This window comes from Bubalus bubalis, chromosome 2 (genome assembly GCF_019923935.1).
Source record: "Bubalus bubalis isolate 160015118507 breed Murrah chromosome 2, NDDB_SH_1, whole genome shotgun sequence".
In the NCBI taxonomy this organism is placed as follows: Eukaryota; Metazoa; Chordata; class Mammalia; order Artiodactyla; family Bovidae; genus Bubalus; species Bubalus bubalis.
Window position 1 is genome coordinate 99,423,536 of NC_059158.1, and position 23,057 is coordinate 99,446,592.

Genomic DNA, 23,057 nt, shown 5'->3' on the forward strand with positions numbered 1-23,057 from the left:
GTCAGATGGAGTTGTTATTTACCCAGGTTCCTAGATGAAAGTCAATAATCTCAGTGGAGTGAGGTACCAGACAGGTCGTCAGTAAAAAAACTATGATGTAACCTCCTCAGAGGACTGAAGTGGGCTGTTCTTCATTTCCCCTTGAGGCAAAATGAGACCTAGAAGTGGGAGGGACGGCTCTTGTCAGAGAGCCTGGGGAGAGTCCCTGAGATTTGCCAACCGAGAATTGCGTAACCAAGCTGTTTAAACAACATGCTTCTAAAATAACATTATTGATCAGCAGCTCTCAAGACCATACTCTGCAGTCAGAGAAGTTAAAGTCTCAATCATTGGATTTGGTTTTTATTTGCACTTTTTCTCCAACCCAACTCCCTTTTTTTATAAGAAAAGGGGGATATAGGAATAAAAGGAATTTTTAAAAAAATATAAAAAGAGAACTTCAAACCTTTTTCCTTAAAGTACTGTGTTGCGCTGAATTCTCTTCTCACTTACACATGTTCCCTTCACCTCTCTCGACTTATGTTCCTGTATCCAATTCACATAAAGGATGAGTGTCCATTGACTGACAAGATAGTAAATAGTAACATACCAAGACACACCTAAAAGAACTGCTCTAAATGTACTTGGCAGCAATTCTATGGAGCTTCCCAGGTGGCCAACTGGTAAGGAATCCGCCTGCCAGTGCAAGAGATAGAAGAGACTCAGGTGTGATGCCTGGGTCAGGAAGATCCCCTGGAGGAGGAAATGGCAACTCACTCCAGTATTCTTGCCTGGAAAATCCCATGGACAGAGAAGCCTGGCAGGCTACAGTCCACGGGGTCGCAAAGAGTCAGTCGAGACTGAACACACACACACACACCAATTTTATAAGGGTGAGTACTGAGCTTGGAAGACAAATGAGTAACACATCTGCCTGCTTTCTTGACATTTATACAAGTCAATTAAAGCAATGGGAGACTCGGGGTGAGGGAGAGCTATAAGGCACGCAGCCCTTTAAACAGCTTTTCTGGGTGACACTACAATGCTGGAGTTGCTTTATTAAAAAGCATAAGTGGGCGTGACCACTGTTAAGGAAGACAGGCTGGAAATCTTGATTAGCCCTGACTGCTCAGTGTGTGTCTCCACGGCCACACGTGATTCTAGAGCAGAAGCCTCCCTCCCTCTTCTTTCAGGGTCGGTATGGACAAGCTTTTCTTTTTCTCCACACTTGTAGTCAATGGTACCTAGTACTCTGATTTGAGCAAACACAACTGTAGAAGAAACTTAAGAGGCAATGGGGAGAATCTGTCTGGGTATCAGACATTACGGAATTGTGCACATTTTAGTTGAGATAATGTTATTGTGGTTTTAAGAGTCCTGATCTTCTAGAGATATCAAAAGTTTAGGGATAAAATAGTACTCGCTTAGGCAGCACAAATACTAAAGTTCAGGGATAAAATAATGTGATGTGAGATTTCACTTTAAAATAATTGAGTGATTTGGGGAGAAAAGGTTAGAGGTGTATAGCAAAATAAGATGAGCTCATTTGTTGATGATAGCTGAAACTGGTTGATAGACTCATGGGGGTACATTTTGATATTCTTTCCACTTTGGTGTGTGCTTGAAATTTTATATTTTTTCTGAGTACCTAGTAATCAAAGGAGAAGGGGGTAAAAAGCTCTTTCCGGGGCTTTTTTGGGAGGGCTATTATATCCCTTCTCAACTTACTGTTGCCCGAAGGTATGACAGGCCATTCACTGTTAGCTCCAAGAAGAAAGCACACATCCATCCTAGTTTTAAGACTACAATCTTGACCTCTATCTCTCTCTGTCTCAAGAGTTAGCTTTTGATCACCTCCAAGAAACAACATCCTTTAGGATACTGAACCTGACAAGAGACAGCCTACAAAAACCTATGGTTTACATTAGAAGTCTGAAGGCATTGTCATGTCCTGGATTTGTGGGTTAACAGTGCATGACAAAGTACACGCTCTTGGTGAGAATTTAATTTAGCTCCGGTATGAAGGGATGCCTTATGAAACAAACTGGCACCAACTCCATGGGGTGGGCAAAGAAGTGAGGATATAAAATAGAAGACAATTCACCATCTCTAAGTTGCTCCCTCTGAAAACCTGTGGATACCTTAAAATCAGCTATATCCTTTTAGCCAGAAATCTCAAACCTAGGAATGTATTCTAACAAAAAACTGGGCAAGGATACAAAGAGATATGTACTGATAAACTGATGTTTATCACACCTTTGTTTATAATAGAAAAAGAAAACATAAAATCAAATGACTATCAGTGGAAAATAAAGTATTACTTAGGAGACCTGGGTTCAATTTCTGGGTTGGGAATATTTCCTGGAGGAAGGCATGGCAACCCACTCCAGTATTCTTACCTGGAGAATTTTATGGACAGAAGAGCCTGGCAGGCTATAGTCCATGGGATTGCAAAGAGTCGGACACGACTGAGAGACTTTCACTTTCACTTTAGACACATAATGAAATTATATATAATCTTTTATAAATGGTGATGTCTGAGGTATACCATTGTGTAAAATGGTGGCTTTTAAAGCAGACTTTATAAAACTGTATCTTCATTTTAAAACAAAGTGTGTTTTCTATAAAGTAGAAAAGAGCTGGAATAAACAATAAGATGTTAACAATGATGTTTTCTAGTTCATAAAATTAAAAGTGCTTTTTACCTTCTCCTTCATATTTTTCTGTATGGTCTGAGTCTTTTTTCAATGAGCATATATCAGGACCCCAGAGAAAACTATTCTTTCAAGACAATAACAACAAAATGATGAAGATGGTCAAAGTAGGGAAAAAGTCACCAGAGCTGGACAGAGGTCAAAGATAAAAATCCAAGAAAAATACCCTAGGCTTGGACATCAGACAGTCTAGGAAGGTCAGCATTCTTTCACTTTGTTCAAAAGACATCTTATACTGAGCAACTACTCTGTGCCAAGTGCTAGTCCAGGAACTGAAATGGCAGTAAGTCTTCCTGCCCTGCAAGGGGTTTAGTCTAATGCCGTGCAGGTACAATTTAGGGATGGTTATCCTAGGTGTGTGGGGTGTGGTCAGCTGTGGTAGAGAAGGGCATTGAGAAACCTAGGGGAATAGAAGCACAGATGAACACAAGATAAAGGGTGAGGCTAGGAATGTACTTGGGCCCAAAGTATGGAAGGTCTACGGATGTGCCCAGATTCTTCATCTGGGTTCCAAATAACCAAGACTCTCTCCTTGACCATATATTAATCAGGCTCCTCTGAGCCTTCTTCTCAACTGGGCCTTGAACTTGGACTTCCATGTCTGTCCTTGCAGAGTCCAGTTTGAGCAAGACTCCTCCTAAAGCAGTTTAGAGAGAATCCGCCCCATTCACTATCAATACCTCATCACCCTAGATACTTCAATGCTTGTACCTTAAAAGCTTTATATCTGGCCTGCCTGTACCAAGAATCCCCCATACTTTTCATATCTCTCTTAGTGACTGTCCTTCCACCTATGCAGCCCACCAACCTGCTCCCCTTGTACTTGAAATTGACCCTGATTTCTCTCCCCTATTGGAACAGTATCAACCCGTACTATAATAGTCTTCCTTACTGTATTTACAAATGTGAGAATAATTTTTTCTTTAACACAACCTGAAGATACCAGGGAACCTATGAAGGGTCTTAAGCTTTCTAAAGCCTAGTTAATCTGACAAACGTGCAGAGAAATAACCACTGTGGGTCTTCTCACAGCATACATTTTCTGAACCTGGCACCATCCTCAGCAATTTATACGCATCAGCTCATGTAACCATCACAAGGATCCTACAAGGTGGAGAGTGTTATCATCCATACTTCACAGGCCAGGAAACTGGAACTTAGTGTGGTGTGGCCATGTGTCTAAGTACAGAAAGTGAAGAAGTCACAGAGCTGGGAGTTGGTCCTGAGCTGTCTGCCTTGCGTCCAAGTTTGGTGTTGGGGATGGTAGAATGAATTTACAACTCTATTTTCTCTCAAGTTCTGCAGTATTTTCAAATAACCACACACTCAAGAGCTTTCTTCCTTGTAAAAGGACCTTGGTGGATATGCAGTAAATAGGTTAAGGGAGGAGCTTTCTCGGCCACCAAGATAGGACTTTATGGAAAACCTGAGAGAAATCAGGTGAAATTGGATCTGTCAAGGAGCTATTCTTTTTTAACTCAAGAGAAATCATTAGGGAGTAGGTAGTTTTGTTTTCGCTTGTTTAATAAGGAGACACAGGTGAGAAATCTGAGACAGGCACTAAAGGGAGCCCAAAGGTGGGGGAAGTTTCCTATTCTAAAGGGAGGAGAAAAGTCATGGAGGCAAAACCCTGTCATTAAACCAGGGAGTCGGGCCAGGGAAGCACAGGTGGAGGCAGAGGGAAATCCCCAGTGATGCCCAAGTTATTTAAGGAAATGCGGAAATTGGCATTTAGCGAGACTTGATTCTAGGCAAGGAAACAGGGGAAGACAGAACTGTCAATCAAGATACACTTACTAAGCAACTTGACAACGACAGTAAAAAGCACAGAGATGTTAAAAAAAAAAAAAAAAAAACAGCTTCTGCTTCTAAGAAGCTTGTAATTTACACGAGGAGGATATTCACACAAGTGCACATGCAAGTGCACACACCAATATGTGATCACTGCAGACAACAGGAACAGCTGATACAGTAAGTAATGGAACCTGAGCTCTGCCTTCTGAAGGTTAGGAATTCCACAGATAAGAATGGTGCGAACTAGTGACTAGGGAACAAGGATGCAAGAAGCGTTTTCAGGGGCTAGCCAGAATTAAGGGTGGTAATTTGGGGGGGGCAAGGCTAATTCTGAAAATGAGGAGACCTACAAGAGGAAGAGGAACGTGAGAGATAATTAGCATATGCTGAGCATTTTCTCTGTGCCAGACCCTGTTTTGACCACCTCATTTCATTTCATTCCAACAATCCTGTGAGTTAAGTAATTATCTCCACTTGAAATATGACCAAACTGAGCCCCAGGAAAGTTAAGCAACCTGAAAAAAGCCCCACAGTGAGCTAGTAAATTCACAGGCAATTCCATCTGACTCTCCCCAATGCCTCTACCAACCCCAATCCTTTATTGTAGCACCAACTGCGTGCTCACCATAAACAGGAGGAGCCTCCAGTGACACAAGCCAGATTATAATTACTCTCTTGTGTTCACTCATTCCAGAATTTCAGAGGGCAGGTTTACAGGAAACCACGAATTCATTTTCAGGTGATGTAAACACTTCCGAATTTAGGAAGAACATATCTCCACACTATTAAACACAACTGTTAATATTCACTTAGACACAGTGATGAATATCCTCTTTAAAAAGTCTGGCATAAAATATTACCACTTTTTAGTTTAAGCCACATTGGAAAACTGGCCATTTCTTAGAGTTAAACATACAGTTATGGTATGATCTAGTAATCCCACTCCCGGCTGATTACCCAAGAGAAATAAAAATGTATACTCACATAAGAACCCATACGTAAAGGTTTATAGCAGCTTTATTCATAATTATCTCAGACTGGAAACAACCCAAATGTCCTTCAACAGGTGAATGGATAAACAAATTGTGATATACTTGTATAAAGGAATACCACTAAGCAATAAAAAGTAATGAACTTTTTTTTTTTAAGGAATAAACTATTGATACATAGAACAACAACCTAAACCTCAATGGACTCCATCTCAGAAAGATACTTAAATTTATGATTCCATTTTTATGACAATCTGGAAAAGGCAAAATTATGTAGAAGAAGAAGAGATAAGTGGTTGCCAGAGGTTAAGAGAGGGGAGAAGGTTTGATTACAGAGGGATGACATGAGAGATTTTTGGGGTTTGGTTTTGTTTTTTTGAGTGATGAAACTGTTGTGTATCTTGAGTATGGTGGTATATGGTAGGTAGAATAATGGTTCAAAAGATGTCTACACTAAACTTGTGAATATACGAAAGTTACAGGATGAAAGGAAATTTGCAAATTGAACTGATCGCTAATCAGATGACCTTATAATAGGGACATCATCCCATATTATCTGGCTGGGCTCATTGTAACCAGATGGGCCCTGAAAAGTGGAATAGGGAGGCAGAGGAGTCAGTGAGAAAGATATGCCATGGAAGAAGAGACAGAAGAGATTTGAAGCATGAGAGGGGATCAACCCACCCTTGGCTCTTAAGGTACAGGAAGGGGGCCATACGGCCAGGACCTGAGAGTGGCCTCTAGCAGCTAGGAACAGCCCTAGGCTGACAGCCAGCAAGGGGATGGGACCTCAATCCTACAACCACAAGGACCAAATTCTGCCAAAACCTGAATGAGCAAAGAAATGGATTTTCTTCCAGATCCTCCAGAAAAGAACATGGTCCTGTCAACACCTTGGTCTTGACCTTGTAAGACTCTAAGCAGAGAAACCAGCTGACTCGATGGACTTCGGTCGACTGAAAAAAAAAAAAAAAAAAAGCACAACCTAAAAGTTGAGAATTATGTTTTATTTAAGGCATTTACTGAGGATTAGAGCAGGAGATGGCAGCCTGTCAGATAGCTCTGAGGGACTGTTCTAAAGAGTAAGAAAGGAGCCAGGATATACAGGAGGTTTTGAAGGGGTTTAAAGGAAAAAAGAAAATAAGTAGTGGAACTTCAAAAGATTACTGCTAATCACAAAAAACAGACATCTCAAGTTAATGATTTTAGTGCTTTTCTGTGTATGGGAAGATGAAAGAGTCTGGACTAATTGAAAACATTCCTTTGATATGAATCTTAACTATCCAGAACCAGTATCCTTTTTTCTCTGTCCTGAATTTCCCTCAGGGTGCACCACCAACTGCAGGCGACATTCTTTGTCCACATGACGTATGGAAACTGTGTGATAATACATTTGTATCATTTTAAGCCTTCAAATTTGTGATAATTTGTTATAGCAGCAACAGAAAACTAATACAGCATTGCTACACAATTCTATGTATTTTTCACATCCCCTACAATAGAACTATAAACCCAAAAGAGTCATTTTACTCTGTATAAATTTTAAAATATTCTTGCCTTTAAAAATCATGACTACAGACAAAAAGAAAAGTTCGGGCCATATTTCTTGACATCTTCAGCCCATAATCTCCACAACAGTAACTCAGCCTTGGGATTTGGTTTCTGTCCCCACCCCTGACTTCCCTACCCATCCACTGACCAGAACTAATCGAATCTCCTGGAGCCTAAGGCCACTTTCCACGCCAAAGGCCAGCTCAGGGTTTGTGGCTAATATTTTGCTTTGGCTTTCAAACAAGTCAAAACTTACACCGCCTCAGGGGAGGCACCCTTGGTTAACAAGACCTGCTTTCCCAGGAGTGCAAACAAGAGGAAAGCCCAAAACTGACATGTGAAGGTCCATTTCAAAGAAACCTACTGAGAACTCTCTCAAGACAGAGTTCCATCAATGCAGATACATCAAAACCAACAGGCAGAACTCAAAGTAATGGATGACTCACTAGGATTTTTAGCAGTTAATGAAGAAGTGTTCTGAGAAATGCTCTAAATCCAATATTTTTCCCTGAAAGAATTAATGCGGTGCCCCTCACCCCACCCTCCACTTCTAGCTCATCACAAGTGTCATTAGCAGACCTAATTTTTAACAAGGTTGAATACAGTTCTTTACCAAGACATTTAAGAGATAGCACATAGCACATCTCTTTAAAATTATTTTTAACTACTCCCCATAGCCTACAGTCAATGAAAAGTCCATAAAGTCATTAAAATACACCAAGGTAAAGATTTCTAGATTCAACAAAGAGATCAATAAATATTTATTAAGTGCCTTCTGTGGGTAACACCCTGAGAAGTACAAGAAGCAAAACATGAATGGGTCTTGGCTCTACACCTGCTTTACAATGTCATTAGACACAGGATCAAAATTAATAATAATCTAAGGGACTTCTGGTGGCGTAGTGGATAAGGATCTGCCTGCGAATGCAGGGGACAAGTGTTCAATCCCTGGTCAGGGAAGGCTCCACATGCCTCAGAGCAACTAAGCCCATGCACCACAACTACTGAGCACCTGCGCTAGAGCTTGTACTCAACAAGAGAAGCTACCACTCTCTGCAACCAGAGAAAACCCACACACAGCTACAAAGACCCTGCACAGCCAAAAATAAACAAAAATTTGTAAAATAAATAAGAATCTCTTAAAAATTAAAAAATGATAATCTAAGGCAAAAAATTATGAGATCACATACAAAATGAATGCTACAAGAGTTCGCAGTGGAAGAAACTGTGGCTGGGGCAGTGAGGGAAAGAAAGTTCTGCACAGGAGCTGGGGGAGAAAAGCAAGAATGAGAGAATCTCTTCAAGCTTTACTCCTGGTGGCTCAGGCGGTAAAACATCAGCCTGCAATGCAGGAGACCTGGGTTCGAGCTCTGAGTCAGGAAGATCCCCTGGAGAAGGGTATGGCAACCCATTCCAGTTCTCTTGCCTGGAGAATCCCATGGACAGAGGAGCCTGGCGGGCTACAACCCATGGCGTCACAGAGAGTCAGACACGACTGAGTGACTAAGCACGTACTTCAAGATGACATTTCTTAAAAAAAGAGAAATCTAGGAACCCCATCTGCAAAATCTTCCTCTCAGCATACATCTCCACAGGAAATGAACAAGACTTTAAAGGAAAAACAATCACCCCAGTTTCAAAAACAAAAAAAGAACTTCTGAGATTCTGAATTTGGACTCACAGTTAACTGCACAGAAATTCATTCTTCATTCATCTCTGTTGGGTTCTGGGCTTCTTTGGTCATCCCCACAATCTATGCCCCTGCAAGAAGGAGTGGAGAGCCCACCTAAGAGAGCCTCCACCGGCACCCGAGCCAGGTGGGCGGGTTCCAACTGAATTGACCTGGGAGCCTTCTACTCAGTCGACAAAGGGTGATACAGGCTGCGAGAACTGTCACTCCCTTTAGTTACACATTTCTAATTAGGAATGGGAAGGGTCCTAGCACATGCCAACTCAAGTCCCAACACCCTTCAGCCTCTGGCAGTCTTCAGTTCTGTACCAAACTCACTGAAAGATGCATAAAAGAATGTTCATAGCCACTCCATCTATATTAGCCTCCAAGTGTAAACTACCCAAACAGTTACTACCAACAGTTACTGGATAAATAAATTGTGGTATATTCATATAATAAGATACTACAGATCAATAAGGATGAACCAACTGCAGCCACACATCACAACGTGGACCAATTTGACAACCATCATGTTGAACACAAGAACTCACACAAAGAGGTGAACATACTGTGTGGTTTTATGGATCTAAAGCTTAAAAAAAAAAAAAACTAAAAGTCAAAATAGCAGTTATTCTGAGGCAGAGGGAGTTAGTGACTGGGAGGGACTTCGGGGGTCCTGAAAATGTCTGGTTCCTAGCCTAAGAGGTGGTTACGGGAGTGTTTACTTTATATAAAAAAAGAAAAGCTATATACACTTATTTTCTATATGAATGCTTTATTTCAAAGAAGAATTTATCTTAAAGAAAACTGAAAAGTGTTGTACTAAAGGATTATAGTAAGATAAAAAATTTTCAATTTACCCCAGATTTACAGTTGAAGAGCTACATGTGTATTCGCATCCACAACCATTTGTTTAATATACTTTAGTAGTGTCATAAAATTAAGGAAGGATAACCATAAAATTAAGGATCTCTGCCTTGCACACAGATCAAAGGGATGATTTATTACTCCACTTCACTAGTTCTGGTATGTAACCCTTAGAAGACGGAGAAAGAGAAGAGCATGGAAAGGAAGAAGGTGGAGTAGGAGGGAGAGAAGGAGGAGAAAGAAAAGAAACAGCTTGAGCCTCTCTTTAAAACCTCTGAAAACATAGGGTCACCAGAACATGTTCTAGGACTGAACAATTATTGGTTAAAAAACCGTTACCAGACAAGGGGCAGGGCTAGATGTCCCCAGTAACTCCCACTCTATCCAAACCACAAGCTGGCTCAGGAAACTGCATATCGCCCTGTAGGCTGACCCCAGCTTAGATGTGTAACCAACAAGCTACTATCCGTCCCATGTCCTGGCCATAGATATGTCACTATCCAATGTCAGCCATCAAGTATAGAATTTTCTTCCTCATCAATAATTGTAGCATACATCTTTCCTTCAATTTAACACAAAGCAGATAGAAAACCCCTCCTTCCTGGCCCCTCAGGCCAGCTCTCAGAATGAACGACCACCCCCATAGCATTTGGAGGTCACGGTTTTCTGATGACTGTGAAAATGAGAAGGAGAGGAGGTCTTCAAGAGGAGATGCCTTTCTAAGGCAGGTACACGATGAAGCCCTTTGGCAATGCCGGAGCCTTGCCTCTGGTCTCCTTCCGCAGAGAAAGCCTGCCTTCCGCTTCGACCAGCACCTGCTAGTCCCTGGGGCCCTTCACAAGGACTGCGGCACAACCTTGGCAAAGATGCTGGGACTGTTTGGGCAGGCAAATGTCTGCCTCTGGTGCTTAAGAAGAGTCGACCTGACTCCAGCAGAGACCCTAAGTAAATTGTCACCTGTCAATCACTTGACCTAAATACCCCAGCCACTGGGGGAAAATAGGAGGGAGGGGATAGTCTGAGCATGCTCAGTAATCGGGATGACATCATTTAATCAATGCTGAGGCCGGGAAGGCTGCATCAGCAGCCTCGAGCAGGCTGCCAGGAACGTGTCAGCGGGGATCGGGAGGCTCCCATTAACTCAGTCCCTCCCCACGGGACTCGCATACAAAGAGGGTACCGTCAGCTACACACGCTGGGAACAGAGGAGGGGGAAGGGTGGGGGTGGGGGCAGGGAAAGCTGGCTTATTTCATTTGACATATTCCTTTAAGAACTAAAACCCAACGGTATTCCCTCCCCGCACCAGCAGCCGCGCTGCAGAAATGGAGCCAAGTCTGGGGAAGGGAAACTTGGGAAGGGAGATCAAAAGCGAGGGGGCCCCAGCCACACAAAGTAACTTGTTCTTTGGGTACAGAGGCTATTTGGCTCCCTTTGGAACCCCGGTCCCACAGATGCGGGCGGGCGTACAGCCTCCTCACTGCCCAACATGAAACACACCCGAGGATCTGCGGACACCAGGTGGGGGTCGCCCCACCGGGGAAGAGTGAGACTCGAGGTCCAAGTCAGGACAGCCCGGGTTGAGAGGAAGCAAGAGGAGACATACGAAGCCTCCGGGAGAGGCCACCAGTGTTCCCCCAGCCCCCGCCTTCCGCGTGCAGAGCAAGGTGAAACGCCGCGGGGAGCCAATTCGACAGGGCTGTGGGAGCTCGGTGCAGAGGCTAGGATTTTTCCAGTAGCTTTTTTCCTTCTTTTACCAAAACTGTGAGAAGAGGCAAAGTGCTCGATAAATCAAAACGATACCTGGAATCATTTGTGGGTTACAGAGCTCATACTTTAAGGGGAGTCTGAGCTTGAAGGTAACGCGAACACACTACCTACGCGACTTGGCCAGGGCGGGGAACAATAGACCCACTCGGGCCCCCACCCCAATAACAATGGCGGCGCCGAACCCTTGCTCGCCCCCTACCCCCACCGCCGCCACCTGGGGCCGCCCCGGGGCCTCCAGTCGACCCTCAACTCGCCCAGGAGGGAACTACAGGGTGGGGGATTCTCTTCAAGTCCACCCTAGAGGGCAGCTCCCAAGGGATGTCCAAAGGGGCTGCCCGAGCATCTCTGCCCGGCCTGGGGCATCGGGGCACCAGGCTGGGGCGCGAAGCATCAGGGAGGCCAGACTTCACAGCCACTTACCCCGATCACCACGGTCTCCTCGCCTTTAAATTTGGGGATGAATTTGTCCCCGCGGAGGATCTCTGCTTCGTTTAGTGGCCGGAACCGGCACATCACTTTGATGCTGCATTCGGCTGGATCCGCCATCTCGGCCGGCGGCAGGGAGGGGGCGCAGGGATGGGTGGGGGGCCGCGGTTTGGCACAACGAGGGAAAGTGGTTGAGAACCGCACCGCCCGCAACAAGGCCGCCTCCCGCAGCCTAGACGACGCTTCTCAGCAGGTCATCGCGAACTCGGCTGGCTGGGCAGCTCCGGCCGCTCCGACACCTTGTAGTGGGCAGCCTATTAACCTTTGGCCCAGCCGGCTGCAGACCTGCCTTTCCTGGCCCTGCGCTGCGCCCCAGGCCCACCTGCCCACGACCACGCGGCGGGCGGACGAGGCGATGCGCAGGGAGCCAGCCTCTCCCTACTCAGACCTCCCGGGCTCCTGCGAGCTCAGCCATCCTGCATCAGCACCAGCGCGCTCGGTCGCCTCCCCGACCCGCCCCTTCGCCCCGCCCTGCCTGGGCACAGCCCTGGTCGGTTACGTCACTGCGGGGATCCGCCCCGCCCTCGCTCAGGCTCCGAGAGCGAAGCATCCTGGGACTTGTAGTCGCTTCACCTGCGGGTGAGAAGACTTGGATGTTTGGAGTTGGCTTTAGGGGATAGCGGCGGTGCCTAGGGTGACGCTTCCGAGAACCTGCAGATCTTGGGTGGCTGCCCAAGTCGATAAAACGATGGATGTCACATGCAATAGTCCCGGTCAAAATCTCTATAACAAGGTCTATATTATCTCCTTACATCTTTTCATGATCCCACAGGAAAGTCCCCTCTTAAGACCGTGCCCAACCAAACAGTTATGGAGCATTTTCTTTGTGCTCAACAGTTTTTAAGCGTTGTGAGGAAATTAGAAGGGAATTGAGATTTGCATGGATATTTGAAGCCAGTAATTCCTGAAAAAGCTTGTTCATACATTTTTTTGGGGTCAGGAACTCCGTTAATATGTGATGAAAGTTAGGGACCTTTCCCATAACGGAAGCAAAGACAAATAAACCTGTACACACCCACAGATTTTTTTCATGCTATTTTAGAGGGTCACCCTTGCCTGGAAAATCCCATGAACGGAGGAGCCTGGTAGGCTGCAGTCCATGGGGTCGCTAAGAGTCGGATACGACTGAGCGTCTTCACTTTCACTTTTCACTTTAATGCATTGAAGAAGGAAATGGCAACCCACTCCAGTGTTTTTGCCTGGAGAATCTCAGGGACGGGGGAGCCTGGTGGGCGGCCGTCTATGGGGTGGCACAGAGTCGGACACAACTGAAGCGACTTAGCAGCAGCAGGGACAATCGAACCCTGCCTTTAACACCCAGGTTAAGAAACTCTTAATTACTAGTATTTATTGTATAGTTTTGGAGAAGGAAATGGCAACCCACTCCAGTATTCTTGCCTGGAGAATCCCATGGACACAGGAGCTTGGCAGGCTCCAGTTCATGGGCTCGCAAAGAGTCGGACACAACTAAGCAACAGTTGTATAGTTTACACACCCTCTCCCTAACACCTATTTATAATCCTGTAGAATGAACAGATACATTATCAAGTCCAAAGTTCTTTGCAAACTACATCCAGGTCCCACGATCAGATTTCTGTCTACTTAATTAGCCTCATCTCTTACTGCTTCTTGTCTTGACATTTACACTCTGACAAACACCAAACTACTTGTGGCTTCTTCTATTTAAATTTACCTCTTGCTCTGCTTGCTTCTTGTACTTTGTTTAAGCATTTACTCTCCTGAAGTCAAGCATTCATGCCTATTAGTAAGTATGTATACTAGGGCTCTTACCATGGAAGGTGATAGAAATCCACCCAGAGCCACTGAGTCTAAAGGAGAACTTGGGACTTCCCTGGTCCATTGGTTAAGATTCAGTGCTTCCCCTGCAGAGGGCATGATCCCTGGGTCAGGAAGATCCCCTGGAGAAGGGAACAGCAACCCACTCTAATGTTCTTGCCTGGAGAATACCATGGACAGAGAAGCCTGGCGGGCTATGTCCTTGGAGTAGAAAAGAGTTGGGAGAGACTTAGCAACTGAGCACACACAGACAATGTAGGCTTTAGATCACTATAGTGATAATCCTCTTGCAAATTATAAGTGTATCAAATTAACAAGCTGTATACCTTAAACTCGAGCTTCCCTGGTGGCTCAGTGGTAAAGAATCTGTCTACAGTGCAGGAGATCCGGGTTCAATTCCTGGGTTGGGAAGATCTCCGTGAGGAGGGAATGGCAACCCACTCCAGTAGTCTTGCCTGGAGAATTCCATGGACAGAGGAACCTGGAGGGCTACAGTCCATAGGGTCACACAGAGTTGGACAAGACTGAAGTGCTAAGCAACAGCAGCAGATACCTTAAACTTACACAACATTATAAGTCAATTATGTTGCAATAAAGAAACAAACAAATTAGTAATAGATTTCCCCAGGGGAAGGAGTAAAAGGTAGGGGGAGGCATTGAGGTCCCTGGTTAATTCGCTGACATCCATCCCACCCCTCCCTACTGAGAAGCTAGAACACACTGTGGACAAATGTCCCCACCTCTGGGCATGGCTTTGGTTAGTCTCATCAAAATCCCATACTCAGGGATGGGCAGGATGAAGCCAAGGAGATAGAGGAAAAGTTTGCTAAATTTTTGGAAAGACATTCTATTTCCTAAAATTTCTCTCCCTGTCTGGAGGATAACATTCCACATTCAATTGCTGCTGAAACATTTTGTGACTGTGTGGAGAACAAAGCTTAGGATGAAGCCAAGCTCTGGACAACAGAGCTAATAGACCAAAACTCCTGGGTCTTTGATTATATGATCAAGCTACTGAGACTGAACAACCCAAAGCACACCCTTCTCTAGACTTCTTTCTTGAGCCAGTAAATTTGCCTGTTCAAGTCAGCTTTCTGTGAATCACAGCAAAAGGGTATTATCTGATACTGGAAGATATGCAGGGAAGAGGTGAGCAAGGGACAGTCTGAAGGCCAGATTAAATTTACATGCCCAGGACAGTGAAAAAACCCATGTGACCAGAGTGAAATTCATGAGCAGTTACATCAGAGGCTAAGTGAAACAAGCCAGAGAAAGAAATACTGTATGATCTCACTTACATGCGGAATCTAAGAAAAACAAACCAAACATATAGATACCGAAACCAGATTGGTAGGTTGCCAAAGTGGGGGATGAAATGGGTGCAGGAAGTCAAAAGGTACAAACTTCTGGGACTTCCCTGGTGGTCCAGTGGCTAAGACTCCAAGCTCCCAATGCAGAGGGCCTGGGGTTTGATCCCTGGTCAGGGAACTAGATCCCACTTGTGATAACTAAAGATCCCACATGACACAACAAAGACCCAGTACAGTCAAATAAGTAAATAAATGTATTTTTTTAAAGGTGCAAACTTCTAGCTATGAGATAAATAAATCCTAGGAAAAAATTTATGGGTATATCAAAGGGGGAGGGAAGGGTGGGATGAATTGGGAGGCTGGGATTGACCTATATATATACACTACTGATACTATGTATGAAATAGATCACTAATGAGAACCTGCTGTTCAGCACAGGGAACTCTACTCAATGCTCTGTGCCTATGCGCATGCTAAGTCATTTCAGTTGTATCTGACTCGGCAACCCTTCGGACCGTGGCCCACCAAGCTCCTCTGCCAATGAGATTTTCCAGGCAAGAATACTGAAGTGGGTTGCCATTTCCTCCTCCAGGGAATCTTCTCAATCCAGGGATCAAACCTGTGTTTCTTATGTCTCCTGCACTGGGAGGCAAGTTCTTTACCACTAGCAGTGACCTAAGTCGGAAGGGTATCTAAAACACAGGGGATATATGTTTACGAATACCTGATCCACTTTGCTGTGCAGCAGAAACTAATACAACATTGTAAAGCAACTATACTCCAATTAAAAAAACCTTTTTAAGATAAATAAGTCCTAGAGATATAATGTACAGCATGGTGACTATAGTTAACAATACTGCATTGCATGTTTGAAGGTTGCTAAGAGTAAATCTCAAAAATTCTCATCATGAAAAGAATTTGTAACTATGTATGGGGATGGATGTTAAATAAATTTATGGTTTCACAATACATACATATATGAATACAATGCTATATGTCAATTATATCTCAATTTTTAAAACTATTTTAACAGTGAAGGAAAAAGAAACTGATTTTTAGAAAAATTTCTTGAACCACTCTAGCCCACAGAAGTCTCTGCTCTTTCAGGCTGTCAGTCCCTTTGATTTTGTACCTGAGCTCTACTATCTTTCAGTGACATTCCTACTGTGGTCTGGTTCTGTCCTCTAGTTCCTTTGTCTACATAGCATTTTTCTTTCTGCTAAATATGTCTTGCTGCCTTATCTATGTTGTGGAGATCATGCAGTATTTATGTGCTTTATAAAAACATTTTCTGGATCATCAGTCCATGCCCAACGTGATCACAATAATGGCAAGGACAAATGAATGAATACATGAACCTGGAAATAATGATCTTGCCTTGTAGGTGGAGCTTTGGGCTTAGGACCTACAATTTTTAAATAGAATTTTGAAGCTCATTTTCTCTTCTTTTCTTTCTTTTAAGTACTTATTTTGGCCAGGCCCCACAACATGTGGGATCTGTTATCCAACCAGAGATTGAACCCAAGTCCCCTGCACTGAACACACAGAGACCTACCACTAGACTACCAGGTAAGCTCTTGGACCTGCATTTCCATTCATTCTGCTGCTAACAAGTTCTGTGACTTTGGGAACGATATTCAGCTTCACTGAATGATTTTTTATACCATCTGTTGAAATGGTGCTGAAAATATCATCTCTTCTGGATAAGTGAGAATTGAAAGAGAAGTATGTGCCCAAATGCTTGGAAATAAAGTCCAGGAGAAGTTGTGAAGAGATTGAGAGAATCACTGCTTCTAAGAAAACATGAGAAGAAGAAAGAAAAGTATGTATTAGTACAAAGGGAATTATTCCAAGGCCCAGCATAAGAATAGGCTCAAAATGGCAACTCAATAAATGTCTTTCATGCATTCATGCATTATTTACTCATTTATTCAACAAACGTGAATTTCCCATTGCAGCAATGAATCCCTGAGGGTCCTGGTAAAGGCATCATCTGCTTCAGGGCTGGGTCTAGTCCTGCTGTCCTGAATTTTGCTCATGGTTATGTGAAGAGGTATGGGGACTTTCCTGGTGGTCCAGTAGCTAAGAGTCTGCCTTCCCAGTGCTGGGGGCCCCGGGTTCAGTCACTAGTCGGGGAACTAGATCCCACATGCCACAATTAAGAGTTCACATGCTGCAATTTGAAGATTGAAGATTAGAGCGCCACAACTAAGACCCAGTACAGCCAAAATAAAGTTAAGAGGTACAATATGCTTTCAGGACAGCACCTACTCCACTGCTATCCTTCCTGACCCAGCAAAGCCTTCTTGAAGCTGGAATGTAAAGGCCCTTTGAGGGCCGTTAATGAACTGAGGAATTACGGGTAAAGGCACAAGGAAAGGGCCTCAAACAGATTCCAAGTTCCCCAGCCACTATTTCTTCCAACACCTCCACAAGTAACACCTGCTTGACCCTAAAACTTCAGTGTTGAGATGAGACAGAAAATAAATAAGGAATTATCTGAATCATTCGGGAAAAAGTGAACAGTCTCCCTTTGACTGACTTTAGCCTGATAGAAAGCAAGGCATGTGAATCCCACCCCATCCCCCTTGTCTCTGGAGTGATCAGAGTCATTTTCTGAACACTCTGCTTCTCTTTCAGCTCAGTCCTAGATTACAGTTTCTATCCCAGTCTCCACTGCCAGTGAGAAGTGCAAATTGAAGCAATTATCTGGATTGTTCAAGGAAAAAAAAGCCTCAGAAATCCTTCTGCCTGAGTGATTTAGGTAATTGCTTCAATTTTCACATCAGCTCCCCATCTTAGGCAGTCACTGGGATTGTCATTTAACTTAAACCCTGGGGTCTGCAGGTTCTGATGTGGGTTTAATCATTTCTGATGGCCTGCACCCAGCTCCATTCCTGTAAGTACAAAAAATATCTGGCCCTAGTGAAGATTAAAAACAAATGAACAGGTGGAAATGTTTTTTAGTGTTTAAAATCCCTTTAAAACTTGCAAAAAAATAAGTCTATTTCCACGGAATGGAAAATCAGGATATCTTTTACACTATAGCACCTCAAGATGTCCAGATAACCCAGCTCTGCGGGGAAGAAGCAAAGACTCACTTCCTTTTATCATGACATTAGCTGATCTGAAAGAGAAAGCATGTTTTCTTGCCTGTTTCCTTGGAGAGGAGCTGACATATCAACTGAGATTTATTTTACTAGATTAAACCTTTACTATTAATTCCTGCAGAAAAAAAAAAAAAAAAAAGAGAGAGAGAGAAAATCCAGGGCACTGGATGAATAAGATGGATAACTATTGACTCTAAAGAGGGAGAGGAGAGAGAAAAGCCAAACTCTTTTATGTCCTAGGGGTGGAGGTAGGGACCCACCTGGGCAGGACTCTGGCTACCAGGCACCAGGCCTAGTTAGGAGTCAAGATACAGGAGGTGAGGGGCATGGGGGCCCCTGCCCTTCTCCGGGCTGGCAGCACAATCCTAGTGTGACCTGAATGTCAGCGATTCCCTCATTTTTTAGCAATTGTATCTAACTTCATTCAGTCCCTACTTGGAGACAGAGTTCAACATTGCTGCTGCTGCTGCTGCTGCTAAGTCGCTTCAGTCGTGTCCAACTCTGTGTGACCCCATAGACGGCAGCCCATCAGGCTCCCCCGTCCCTGGGATTCTCCAGGCAAGAACACTGAAGTGGGTTGCCATTTCCTTCTCCTCAACATTGCTAGTTCCTCTAAAAATCCACTCTCAGGAAAGCATTAGAAGTAATTCAACTTTACTGAAAATGTAACAGGAATCACAGATTAGGGATTTCTATTGCACACTCCACAGAGAACTATTTAAAAATCAGACTCATGTCTCCAAAGTTCCATCTCCATCGTGCACCAGGGAGGGTCTCTTTTCATCCCAGCACCCATGCGACTCCTCTCTCCAGGTCCCAACTTTTACTGCATCGCTTTTCCCTGATGCAGAGCTAGTCCGTGGTGTCCCAGCTCCATTCCAGCCTTGCAGCCTCTAACTCATCAGTGTGCTCAGCAAATACATGGGGCTTCTCTAGTCAGCAGCCCCATCCTCCTCAGACACCATCAGAAAGAGGAATAAATATAAACACATCTCCTATCACCAACAATGGAGAAACATAGCAGCATCCTCAGCAAATCAACTCGTTGTAAATATGTTAAATAAAGACCAAGAATTCCAAGAGGGATGTGGTTCCTATGGAGGTTCTCCTTTACCTTTTGAAACAGTGAGATAGTTTTCTTCAACAGAAGTCAGAGAAAGTACCCAAAGATGAGAAGCCTTTTCTTCAACACTGATATTAGTTACCTACTGCTGCATAACAAATTACCCCAACAGCTAGCGAACAACATTCACAGTGGGTCAGGAATTGGGCATCCCTTAGCTGAGTCCTGTGGCCCAGGTTTCATCTTTCATGCAGCCATGGTGGCAACCATCTCTAGGCTCAAACTGGGGAAGGATCCATTCCCTGCTCAGTCTTGTGGTTTGGGGCAGGATTCCATTCCTTTCTGGTTGTTGGCCAGAGGCTACCCTTTGTTTTTTGTCCAGTGAGCCTCTCAAGAGCTGTAGATATCATCAGAGCAAGTGAGAGAGAGAAAACAAGACCAAAATCACAGTCTTTCATAGCTTAATCTCATCCAGTGATGTTTCCATACTTCCCTGATTAGATGTAAATCACTAGGTCTAGCTCACTTCCAAAAGGAGGAGATTACACTTTGGTGTGATTATCAGGAGGCATGGCTCATTGAGGGCAATCTTAGAAGGCTGCCTATCACAACAACCAATAAATGAATTAGCTGTCACTTACCTGTCATTTACATTGAAATAGGGCAGAGAGTAGACCTAAGGAGTACCACTTTGGAAACAGACCCTTTACTCAAAGAGCTTCAGTCTAATCGGGAGACAAGATATACAGAGATTAAAAGAGAAACTGCCATTCTAAACAACAAAAAACTTAAGATGGCTCCTATCAAAGGAAAAAATATACTAAACTTCATAAAAATATAAAATCCTATATATCAAAAATCATACACAGGGACTTTCCTGGTGGTCCAGTGGTTAAGAATCCACCTGCCAATACAGGGTACACAGGTTCAATCCTTGGTCAGGGAACTAGATCCCACATGCCTTGGGGCAACTGCACCACAGCTACTGAGCCTGCACTCTAGAGCCCCTGCCCTGTAACAAGAGAGGCCACTGCAATAAGAAGTCCACGCACCACAACTAAAGTACACTCAGGGCAATGAAGACCCAGGACAGCCATAAACAAACAAACAAGTAAATAATCAGCTAAGGAAGGTGTTGCAACATACATGACAAAGAGTCGATATCATTAATAAAGGATGCTTACTAATCAATATGACAGTGGTAATGTACAACAGAAAAAAAAATAGCCAAGAGCATAAACACTCAAGAAACAAAAGAATTAAATGCATGAAAAACTATTCAGTACTAACCAAAGGAATGCCTATTAAATCGGCAAAGATTATGAAGAGTAACAACACCCAATGTTGTAACGCAAAGAAGGCAACTTTCTCTTACCCTATTGATAGGAGGGGAGATATGTACAATTCTTCTGGGAGGGCAACATAAATCAAACCCTGAAATGTGTACAGATGCAGACTTCCTACTGAAAGTGACAGAAATACCAGGCAAGCAAGCATTTGTACCTTCAGGGAACAAGAAGTACAAACTTGAAAGGAGACATCTGAGAACTAAAATTGGAAAAGTGCATTTATGCCAAATTACTGAGAGCCTTGGGCCACAGGTGGTGATGTCTGGGTGGCATTCAGCTGACAGTGGGAAATCACTGGAGGTTTTTAAGGAGAGGAGTGACCAGGTGAGAAAAGAGTTCCAAGTCCAGTTAGCGACACCAATGAGATACAAATCCAGGGAAAGAACTGGAAAGACTCATCACTCTCTCATCCCACGGATCCACTTTGGCTTCACTGTACAGCAGAGCCAAAGAGATAGCCCTTCTTACTGAATGGGGATCAGATGGATAGCTTCAGCCTTTTGGTCTCACTCACAGAGGCCTGAAACAACAACTATGTATTATTTCTTGCCAATCTATGACTCACTGCACATTTCTGCTGACCTGGCTGGACTCTCTCACATTTCAGAGGATCAGCTGGCTGTCAGTTAGTCTAAAATGGTCCGGTCTCCTCTCCACGTCTCTCCACCACCCCAGGAAACAAGCCTAGGCACGTTTTCACAGTGAGGTAGAGTGAGCAAGCCCAACTATGTAAAAGATTAGGTACAAATGTGCATGTACTTTTCAAGCCTCTACTAGCCTCATATTTGCTAACATTGGCCAAGACAGAGTGAGAGAGAATGGCAAAATCCCAGGGCAAGGCTGTAAATGTGAATTGAACACTGTCCCCCTCAAATTCATATGTTGAAATCCTAATGTGACCATCTCTGGAGATGGGGTCTTTGGAAATTAAGGTTAAATGAGGTCATAAGAGTAAGGTCTTAATCTGATAGATTGTGGCCTTAGAAGAAGAGGAAGATGCAATTGTAAATGGAATTGTTTCTTGAATTTCTCTTTCTGATCTTTCATTGTTAGTATATAGAAATGCAACAGATTTCTGTGTATTAATTTTGTAACCTGAAACTTTATCAAATTCATTCATGAGTTCTACCAGCAACCTAAATGTCCATAGACAGAGGAACGGATAAAGAAGATATAGTACATATATCAACAGAATATTACTCAGCCATGAAAAAGAATGAAATAATGCCATTTGTAGCAACATGGATGGACCTAGAGATTGTCATACTGAGTGAAGTAAGTCAGACAGAGAAGAAGAAATATTGTATGACATCCGTTATATGTGGAATCTAAAAAGAAATTATACAAATGAACTTATTTACAAAGCAGAAAGAGACTCACAGACTTGGAAAACAAACTTATAGTTGTTGGAAGAGGGGATGGGAGGAAGAGACAGTTAGGGAGTTTGGGATGGACATGTAGACACTGGTCTATTTAAAATGGATAACCAACAAGGACCTACTGTATAGCATATGGAACTCTGCTCAATGTTATGTGGCAGCCTGGATGGGAGAGGAGTTTGGGGGAGAATGGGCACATGTGTATGTATGGCTGGGTCCCTTTGCTGTCCATCTGAAACTATCACAACATTGTTAATCAGAAATACTCCAATACAAAACTGAAAGTGAAAACAAAAACAAAAACAAAAAAATGAAGTGGAAGACAGAAATACCCTCCTGTCTCTCTACCATGTGAAGGCACAGTGAGAAGGTGACCATCTGTAGCCAGAGAGCGCTCACCACAACCTGACCCTGACGGAACCTTGATTTTAGACCCCCCCACCTCCAGAACTGTGAGGAAATAATTTTCGGTTGTTTAAACCCCCCAGTCTATGGCATTTGGTTATGGCAGCCCAAGCCGACTACGGCGTGGACACACAGAGGCCGTTTACTACCATGAGGAGGGCGGAAGGAAACAGGAAGCAGGGAGGAAGGGAGGGGAGGAGGGAGGGATACTTATTCTTAAATATGTGTAGGCAGGGGTGGTATGAATTAGGTGTTTGGGACTGACATATACATACTACGATGCATAAAACAGATAACTAATGAGAACCTACTGTATGGCACAGGGAACTCTACTCAATTCTCTGTGGTGACCTAAATGGGAAGGAAATCCAAAATAAGAGGAAATACATATGCATAGCTGTAGAGCTATATATATGCATTTGCTGTAGAGCAGAAACTAACACAACATTGTAAAGCAACTGTACACCAGTTAAAAAGCATGTGTAAAGTTGGAAAAATGAATACACTCCATCCTCTCTCATCTGAAAGTGGGCCATGTGCCCTGCGCCCATCTGCAGTCTCCATCTGCGAGCAGGATGCGGTCAGAAGGTTAGAGGATCAGGATCAGGGAGCAAGAAGGGTCTTGAGACTGACTCGATTTATTTCAAAAAGACACTGAAATGGTTTGGGGATTTTCCATGCATGGGACAAAATAAATTGTGTGAAAGGTTCCTATTCTGCCTGGAGGCCTCTCATCACGGCCCACTCTTTGCCTATCTTCTAAATGTCAGGTAAGCCTGAGGAGTCTTAAAAAGCAAAAGGTGTCTTCCTATTTAAAAAAAGTT

General features: G+C 43.7%; 1 protein-coding gene across 2 annotated transcripts in view; it reads right to left on the reverse strand.

Annotated features, from left to right (window-relative positions):
* KIF5C (kinesin family member 5C) overlaps window positions 1-12,297 on the reverse strand; it is a 159,461-nt gene extending 147,164 nt beyond the window's left edge. For both annotated transcript variants that reach the window (XM_006054098.4, XM_025276628.2), the window contains exon 1: window positions 11,755-12,297. In XM_006054098.4, coding sequence (XP_006054160.1) covers window positions 11,755-11,880 — 126 coding nt within the window. In that variant the 5' untranslated portion in view covers window positions 11,881-12,297. The remainder of the gene's footprint in view (window positions 1-11,754) is intronic.
* Window positions 12,298-23,057: the final 10,760 nt, after the last annotated feature.